This window comes from Scylla paramamosain, chromosome 11 (assembly GCF_035594125.1).
Source record: "Scylla paramamosain isolate STU-SP2022 chromosome 11, ASM3559412v1, whole genome shotgun sequence".
NCBI lineage: Eukaryota > Metazoa > Arthropoda > Malacostraca > Decapoda > Portunidae > Scylla > Scylla paramamosain.
This window is the reverse complement of record NC_087161.1, coordinates 19,323,523-19,333,522: the sequence shown is the minus strand read 5'-3', so window position 1 is coordinate 19,333,522 and position 10,000 is coordinate 19,323,523. Positions and strand designations below refer to the sequence as shown.

Here is a 10,000-nt window from a genome sequence, read left to right as displayed (position 1 = left end):
TGATGACACCAAAATTGCGAATTCCGTAGTCTCTAACGAACAAGTAACAGAAATGCAGAAAAATCTAGAAAAATTGACTGAGTGGGGGCAAACCTGGTAGATGAGTTTTAATGCAGATAAGTGAAAAGTGCTTCACGTAGGGTATAGAAACGAGAAAGCAAAGTATATTTTAAATGGTACCAAGCTTAAAAATGTTGACAACGAAATTGATTTAGGAACGACAATATCAAGTAACTTAAAACCTAGCCAACAATGTTCAGAAGCCGTGAAGAAAGCAAATAAAGTAATCGGTTTAATCGGTAGATCTTGTGAATATAAATCTAAGGATACAATCCTCACTCTGTGTAACTCTTTAGTCCGTCCTCTTTAGGAATATTGCGTTCAAGCATGGTGCCCCTACTACCAGAATGACATTGATATATTATAAAGCGTAGAGTAACAAAAATTATACCAAGCCTAAGAAACAAATCATACGAAGAGCGACTTAAAGAATTAAATTTATTCCATGAACACTAAGAAGACTAAGAGGCGACGTAATACAGGTGTTTAAAATCATCAAAGGCATTGGTAACATGGACTGCAGTAAATATTTCACCATAGACTCTTCAAATTACACGCGAGGAAACGGTTGCAAAATTGTTGGAAAATCCTTCAACTCTTACGATTAAAAAAAAAAAAAAAAAAAAAAAATTTTCCATCGAGTAGTAAATCTATGGAATGGGCTTCCTCGAGATGTGATAGACTGCAACACCGTAGAGACTTTTAAACGCCGTCTTGATAAATATTTTGCCTGCAATCCGCGACTAACAGCGTTTGTTTGTTAGTGATTAACTTCCTTGCCCTCAGGAAATGTGAGCACCTCATTTCATCTATTTTCTTTCTTTCCTATAAAATTTCCTTCGTTTTTTTTTTCTCTAACCCCGTAAGGTATTTCTTTCAGACCTGTTTTTTTTTTTTTTTCTGTACGACTTATGCCGGAGGGAGTGGAGGATGGTGAGAGAGCCTTCTGCTTTTCTTTCCTTTTCTTCTCCTATCACCTTAGTAGTCTTAGATCAGGTCACCTCGTGAGGACCACAAGGTCTGTTGTGGCCTGTTTTTCTAAGTAACTCTATGTAACTCTCTCTCTCTCTCTCTCTCTCTCTCTCTCTCTCTCTCTCTCTCTCTCTCTCTCTCTCTCTCTCTCTCTCCTTTACTCCACTGTGATCTGCTGAACGTTAACTCTCCCTGCAGGCGTCGGGACAGGGGCGGCTCGGGCCAGGAACACCGAAGAGCGATGAGGTGGAGATCGGCAGCGAGGCGGACGGCACTCGGTCTGGGGAACAGGGTGTGATGGCGGGCCAGTGGCTGCTCTTGGGTGCTGTCCTTGACCGTCTCTCTCTTGCTGTCTACCTCTGCATCAGCATCATCATGCTCATCAGGTCCTCCAGCGTGCTCTAAGGACGTCCTAAAGAACTCCTTCACCTCACGTCACCTGTGGCCTGCTTAATTTCCTGCATATCTGCTTGTTTCCATCCCCGGCCACACTTGTAATTTACAAGGTTGCGTGAGGTTATCGGAACACCCCGATCCCACAGGCAGATTGGACATGTTCTGGAGCATTGCTTTCAAGTCATTTTGGGATCACATGAAGGTCACTGCAGTTAACCTGAAGCCTCGTAGAAGTTACTGAAGTTACTTAGCATTACGTATTAGACACCGGAGTAATTTGAAGTCACGTAATGAACATAGAAGTCATTCAAAGCTATCAAGAAATCACCTTAGTCTTTGAAGTGATGTGAAGTCGACTGAGTGTTACTGAAGCCTGCCTACGAATCCTCTGACATCACCTTAGAGACACAGGTAATTCCGAATTATCTTGATAAATATTTTCGTTTTATAAGTCACCTGCAATTCGCCTGCCCCCGATTCCCACTGCAATACTCACTGTTACGTGTGCATCTGTGTGTTACCTAATAGTACATTTGTAATTAGCACTCAAGTCGCCTGTCAACGCCTTTGATCGTCGCTATCTGTTTAGAGAGTGTTGTTCTCTAGTTTTTTTTTTATTTTGCTTGCTGAACTGTTTGTAAAATTTGCTTCTTAGTGTTTCTTTTTCGTCATCTTATATACTTTTATCGTGTGTGTGTGTGTGTGTGTGTGTGTGTGTGTGGGTGTGTGTGTGTGTGTGAGAGAGAGAGAGAGAGAGAGAGAGAGAGAGAGAGAGAGAGAGAGAGAGAGAGAGAGAGAGAGAGAGAGAGAGAGAGAGAGAGAGAGAGAGAGAGAGAGAGAATGTGTGTGTGGGTGTGTGTGTGTGTGTGTGTGAGAGAGTCTGTGCGTATGGGTGTTGAATGTAGTACCAAAATAGTTTGAAAAAGTATGAATAAGAGTAATTAATTACATCTCGAAGAGACAGGCTTGCACATAGTGAGGTAGTGCTGCGTGATGCAATGCCTTGTGGATGATGTTACCACACGGCTGCTAGTCATAGCACAAAAATGTCTATGCATGATGATGGACATATGAGTGAAAGTCAGTGGTACTTGTTTACTGTGTAAAGTGGTAGAGTAGTATGTAGTGACGCAGTGACATATAGTACAATGATGTAGATGTACTTTGGTTTAACATAATGACTAGAATGTCCTTGTTGAGAACACAGAATGGGTCCTTAGGGTAACACCATGCTTCACGCTGGCAACAGATTGTGTATGGAAGGTTTGTCACGCACGCCTTCCATCCTACACCTCCAGCATCGCCTTCTGCAGCAGCGCGGTGTGTCCTGAGGGCGTGAGGCTGATGGTGGTGGTGGTTGTGGTGGTGGTGGTGGCGGTGGTGGTGATGGTAGTGGTGGTGGTGGTGGTGGTTAAGGTATGAGTTCCATCACCTGAGAGACCGTATCGTAGTCGTTCCAGTTTCCCACTTCCCAAATTCCAGGTTTCAGATTTCAGGGCTCCTCGAATTGTTCTCGCTTCTCGCCGCCCACCACCGCATCCTCCCATTGCAGATGGTGGGCCGCGGGCGGCTGAGTACAGGGGGACAATGTGTTGAGTAACTTTTTCAACGTACGTGGAGGGCGACAGATTCATTTGATAAAAGATCACATATACCATAAATTTCCCCCGGGTCTGGGTGACCTTTCATCCCTCAGCCTCCCTCCCACCGCCCTCCCCAGCCTCACGAACAGGCGTACTGTAACTGATTATTTGCAGCACTAACTCGTGATGTGTAACCAATGCTTGCAGCAATTCGCCAGCACTAGTGATGTAGCGCCATGCAGCACCAATAAATTGTAACTTCACGCACCACACTGTTACCTCACACAACACTTTCACTGTCACCATGTCCTGTAGTGCAATGTACTGCCACGAGCTACCTGTGCATCGCCACCTGAGACAACCCATTACGTTGTGGAGATGCAGATATTGGACTCCAGGATTTTAATTTATTTATTTCATTTTATTTTTTTGTACGTCTCTCTCTCTCTCTCTCTCTCTCTCTCTCTCTCTCTCTCTCTCTCTCTCTCTCTCTCTCTCTCTCTCTCTCTCTCTCTCTCTCTCTCTCTCTCTGTATATATATATATATATATATATATATATATATATATATATATATATATATATATATATATATATATATATATATATATATATATATATATATATATATATATATATATATATATATATATATATATATATATATATCATATCTCTCTCTCACACACACACACACGCACACAAAGATAGATAGCTGAATAGATAGATATTTTATTAACCACAAATTAATAAATTACAGATAAAAATTCATACCTACAATGCAAATTTACATCACTTGTATTTCGCACTTGTAAAATTCATTTATGGTCCAAAATACTGTACACATTATAAACAAAACTTGATTGCTCTAATTATTGGTCAAACTTAGCTGATACAAAAAAAAAAAAAAATTGATTTGTAAAAAGCATGGCTCATCACGTCAGCCTCCTCATTGGAACTAAATTTAAAAAATGATAGCTGCATAGGAAGCCCCATACATTAAATTAATGATCTGAAATAGAATGGTAGAGAACATCACCCTCTACTAGAGCTTACTACAAAAATAGACACCTAATACATAAAAATATGCAATCAAACGACGTATTTTATAACTCAAGTCCAATAAAAACCTCAGTATTACATAAAAGGCCCCATCCACTAACACTCTTTACAACCTAAAAACCAGTACATAAAATATACAATAAAACTCAATAAAACCAAGTATGAAAAACCATTATTAAATCAAAGACTCGTACAAATATACCATCTACAGTAAAATCCCTCTCATCCGGCATTCAAGTATCCGGCAGCTTCAAGTAAGTATCCGGCACATTTTTCCCCGAGCCTTAAAATCAATAAAAAATCAATGTGTACTCATAAAATTCCCGCGTGAGGCATACTTTGTCCCCTCGCCACCAGAGCGCACTGCGTCACGCCACCTGCGGCCCACTGCACTGTGTTTACTCAGTGACTCAGTCCCCCGTGTGCACTGTTTATCGCCTGATGCCTTCATCATGCCTAAAGTTGTAGAAAAGAGGAAGCATGTTGTGCTTACACTTAAGCAGCTGATCAGATCAGCTGCTGATTAAGATCAGCTGATCTTTGTTATGGTAAGATGCGTGAGTGTAGGGTGGTGATTGTGGACATAATTTCACTTCTATTCAAGTATCCGGCATGTCGGCGGTCCCGTTGATGCCGGATAAGAGGGATTTTACTGTACTATTAGTAAAGCGGCAAAATCTTCTGCAAGACCTCACAACAACTATGCACACCAAATTACATCATTTGGTTTAAAGATGTAAAGTCATACAGGTCACGCAGGTAATACGAGCGCGGTCATTGCTAAATTACGTGCCACTTCGTCTGCACCGCACAGCGTCCGCACTCCACACACACAACCGCTTCTCTAAGGGCAGCCGGCCACGCTCACGTCTGTTTCACCGCCCCGTCTCCACGGCCAAAGTGTGGTCACTGAGACGGAACTGCGTGAATGCGATGTAGTGAAACTCAACCTGCCCTTGCGATGTGTACATGTCACAGGAAATCTGAGTTTAACAAAACGTATGTTACAAAAGATCGTATTTTCTCCCTCATACGCTCCATCCCTTCCTCGAAATCATCGATGTCAAGGCCAAGAAGGTCGCGCAGGTTCCTGCTGGTGTGAGGCCCGAGGGCGACACGCGTGGCATAACCCAAAGAGTCGTACTCAGTATTACATCTCTCCTGCTATGCACGCCTGAAGAATTTTCTTTGCCTCCTCCTTACCATATCAACCAGCGCAGGAAACCCTGCTTATACAACAAAGTGTGTTGGTAGTGTGATCTGCAAGCCTAAGCTGCTTTAGGCCTCTGTTACATAGCTTGGTAATTGGGTTGAGGTCTCCTCCCAGCCAGGACTTACCCCCGTACAGTATAGAAGACACGAGTGCTGCGTCAAACACCTTACTCTTAATGTAAAAAAGAATGTTGTTCTTTTAACAAGGGATTTAAACTTGAGGAGATGCCACATCTTATCTGCAATGCGCTCTGATATCAGCAGACAAATCCCTCGTCCATAAGTACACTACCCAAATAAGTGTACACACCGATCAATTTTAATATCACCTGCTTGCATGTCGGCCCTATCTTCTGGGATTTATTAATTGCGAAAAACGTTATCTTTTCATTAATCCGCATGCCATACTCCTCACAAAAGTGGGTCAGTATTCCACTTCTTTTAACATTCCGGCACGTGCAGTAGCAAGCACCACCGTGTGGTCCGTCAGCACTAGAATGTGCAGCCACGGTCATGCTCATATGCATCTTTCATCATGTTTATTAATTAATTATAAAAATAATCAATACACATGATGTGGGCGCGCCCTGACGGACACCGACCGAGGCTGCAACCGGCGTCGTCCGCAGCACACAATGAGTCACCCGGTGCACATCGATACTGGAGCTACTAATATTGCGACTCCACAACCTAGGCGTTTCAGTATATTAAACAAAACATTCCTTGGGACTCTGCCATAAGCCTGCCTAAAGTCCACGAAGGTAACAAATAATGTTTGACGGTTGTGTTTTGCAGTATCGGTAAGGAGTAGGAGCTGTGATATGTTCTGCACACCGTCTTTTAGCCTGCGCCCCACCTGATCACGATAGCGCGTGAACCAGTGTTGGAGCCTGCCGCGTAGCAACATGTCGTATAGCCTCGCCTGGCTGTTTATGCCGCTTATGCTCCTATAGTTACCCTCACTGGACCTGGCGCCTCGCTTCAAAACTATGAACATTTTCGCTGTTTGCCATGGCACGGGGTCCTGGCCAGTAGTGAATATACAATTAAATAGCGTTGTTATGGTAACGAACCACTTGGCGCACAAGAGTTTTAACAAGCCAAGGGACACACCATCCAGACCACACGCCTTATCCGCCTTCAAGCGTTTCATCTGACCAGCATCCTCCCTCACCTCTATGGCATCTTCTACAGGAATACTGACACCTGTATTATACGCGATCATGTCTACCTCAGGGACATTGGGAGGGATTAAGATTTCTTCTAAATACACTTTAAACATCGGACGTCAATTTACTTGTACGTACCTTCCCTTCCTTCCTCCCCCCCCTCCTCTCTAGTTTCCCCTCTCCCACTATCTGCCTTTACAATGGGAAGTTTTCGGAACTAAACCGCTAGATGTCGTTGCTGCTCATCTAACTGTAGGAAAGAGAGCTAAAATATTGTTGTAGTAAGTCCCAGGTGCATAAAGATGCATAGAACATTGGTCATGATACTATTGAAATGACGTATCGACTTTTCAATATCCGGTATGGATAATATTGAGAGAATGTGGTCAAATTAATTATTTTTTTTGTGTGATTATCGAGTAAACTGCTAGCATTATCTTAAATAAAGCATATTACAAGTATAAATACTATTGATTTGGACAATGAAATGTAAAAATCACACTGTACTATATAGTATGACACAGCCTACGCAGTAACATCGTGATATATGGCTCTAGTTTTTTTTTTTTTTTTGTGGGGATTTTAGCATCCCTCTCACGAAGCGAGCGACAAGGGAAAGTAATCGAGAACCAAACAAAACATCTCTCAGGCGATCCTGCTGCTGCTGTAGTGTCCAGCTACCGTAATCCATTGCTTAGGGCGTAGTGGAGATGGGCACCGCAGCAACATTAAACTTCTTGTCCAACACGTGTTTCTTAAGTTCAACCAGCGCGGCTGAGTCAGGTGTTTGTTTTGGTTAGAAATACAGCATTACTATCGCCAGGACACTCGAGTTGCCAATTTATTTATTTATTTATTTATTTTTTATCAAAATTGCCGTTTCCATAAACTAGGAAGGAGATCTATGTAATTTGGACTTTTGACTGTCACAGACATGTTGCCTTTATGTTTACTGTCGTCTAGATTAAGACGTTTCCAATCAAGAGTGTATTCATTTGGAAATCTTAAGATGACCAAATAAATCTAAATGCCGATTCACTAGAAAATCAACTTATATACATTTGCTCATGGAAAGAGTTTGATTTTACTTGTGTTACTACTTAGAAGGGATTACGTAGAAAAATATATTATATAAGCCTATTGCATCTTCATGTAAATCAGTATTATTCACTAATTTTTGCAAGAGAGCCACTTCGGTTAAACACATTGATTGAGAGAGCCGCAGCTACTTTGGTTTCAAGTAAAACTAGCCCATCGCAGCTAGCATCCACAAGCATCAACAATTAAGTCGTTACTTTCATATATGTTGCCGCAGTCTCAAATATCTGTTGCACACAAATCTCCAAGAGTAACGAAATACGTCCGGTCTCCCCCGAAAGCTTGAACTCAACTGATTCAGCGAGACCACCGACGCCTAGAGCTAGACGTGTCCCTGATCAGTTTCCCGTAGTGGACACGTATGGTTTCTGTACGACTAAGGTAGGGATGTTAGAATGTTATCTCTTACTGTGACTTCGTCTTCCATCTCACCTCATGAAAATATGTATCTTACTTGAAAAATTATTTTTCTATATATATTTTTTTGTATTAATTAATTTATATATTTTTCGAGAGCCGTGAATGAATACGACTGATGTAAATAGAATAACACAACACTGTAGGTATATCTGATATTGCTTGTATTTGAGAGAAGAGTTTGTATCTGTGCTGCCGCCTGGTGACAACCACTAGTTCTGAAAACACCCCATTAACAGCTCGCCACACCCAAGCGTCGTCCCTGTCTCGCAGCAGCGTCTGTCACGTGTCTACAGTCGGGTCGCAGGGGGGCTTGGCGTCCTGGGTGTGACACATCGCCACATTCGTACAACACCCCGCTCACACATGCACTAAAAGCCTCTCTGTCGTCATGCTCAACAGGGTGTCTCAAAGAGCGATGTTGTGTCTAAATGCATCAACCGAACTCTCCCTGCCTAATTGATCGTCTAAAACTCTGCCCCTGTTCGGTGGTAACCACTCAGAGATGCGTAGGCGTCTCGTCCTTGCTGCGGCACCAGGTGGCACGTGTGGCGTTGAGTGGCAGGTGTCGGGGATGAGCCACGCCAGCCTCGGGGATTGTCGCCTCTACTTACCTGCTGCGGACTGTTACGTTCTGAAATCGTGTTGCACTTAATTCCATTTCTCGGGACTCCCACAAAAGAATGACCATGAAAGGATCTCCATGAGCACCCGCCCACACGCCTCGCCCTCACACTACATACTTATTACATGTGAAACGAACACTATTCTATTTTCTCGCTTCTTTTTTTATTTTTTTTTTTATTGTGTGGACTGCAACAGTTCTCTCTTTACGCAATTCCTCGTCCTCACGGTGCCCTCGCGTCACTGATCACTGAGGAGACTCCCACCTCGTCACGGCTCGGCCACCACAAATGTCAGTACAAAAGGGGCTCAGGAGACACCTGGCGTAAAGGCGGCTTGGGTGACTTTGAGAATTAGAATAACTCTAACTGACATTTATTAAAGAAGACTGATCCTTAATGCAACCCGTTGTATCTATCTTGGGAATTATGAGGCTGATGGTGTTGCGATGTGACGGAGCCGCGGCCCCTTTTATGCCTCATGATTCGTGGTGGTGATAGCGGTGGTGGTGGTGGTGGTGGTGGTGGTGATGGCGATAGCAGTGATGGCAAGGCTGTGCTCAAGGTGGAGTGCCCTATCTCACGTAATGCCTTGTTCTGGGATGTATGTATAATTTATATAGCGCGTCCGGTCCCTGACGTGTGAGTAAAGGTCTCCTCATGAATTACACGGAGTAAATTTTACTCTATTGCCCATTGCATTGACAACAGTAATTCAGCAAGGTTTATAAACACCAGTTAACACTTAAGATTATGTATGAACCATTCTTTAAGACCGGCGCTCTTAATTTTCACGTCTCTCTACTGAAGTGCACGAAAATTGTTCAGTCTGGCATGCAACAGTAAGGCCCCAGTGCGTTTTCTTTGAGACACTGATGCTGGTAATATAGCTACTACTCATGTTGCTGCTGTAGTAGTAGTAATAGTAGTAGTAGTAGTAGTGGTAGTAGTAGTAGTAGTAATAGTAGTAGTAGTTGTAGTAGTAGTAGACTAGTGGTAATATAACATTGTTTACTCGACACAACCTTCCAGACAACTATCCCCTCTTCTTCAATGACACGCAACTGTTCTCCTCTTCTACACTGAATATCCTCGGTCTGTCCTTTACTTATAATCTGAATTGGAAACTTCACATCTCATCTGTAGCTAAAACAGCTTCTATGAAGTTAGGTGTTCTGAGACGTCTCCGCCAGTTTTTCTCACTACCCCCTCAGCTGCTAATTCTGTACAAGTCCCTTATCCGTCTATGTATGGAGTATGCTTTACATGTCTGGGACGGTTCCACTCATACCGCTCTTCTAGACAGAGTGGAATCAAAAACTTTTCGTCTCATCAACTCCTCTCCTCTAACTGACTGCCTTCAGCCTCTCTCTCATCGCCGCAATGTTGCATCTCTAGCTGTCTTCTA

The 10,000-nt window shown here is 42.9% G+C and overlaps 1 protein-coding gene across 1 annotated transcript in view; it reads left to right on the top strand.

The window, feature by feature from the left end:
• LOC135105026 (acetylcholine receptor subunit alpha-L1-like) overlaps positions 1-3,278 on the top strand; it is a 26,069-nt gene extending 22,791 nt beyond the window's left edge. Inside the window, exon 10 of the mRNA XM_064012918.1 lies at positions 1,231-3,278. Within this exon, the coding sequence (XP_063868988.1) occupies positions 1,231-1,437 (207 nt within the window). The 3' untranslated portion in view covers positions 1,438-3,278. The remainder of the gene's footprint in view (positions 1-1,230) is intronic.
• Positions 3,279-10,000: the final 6,722 nt, after the last annotated feature.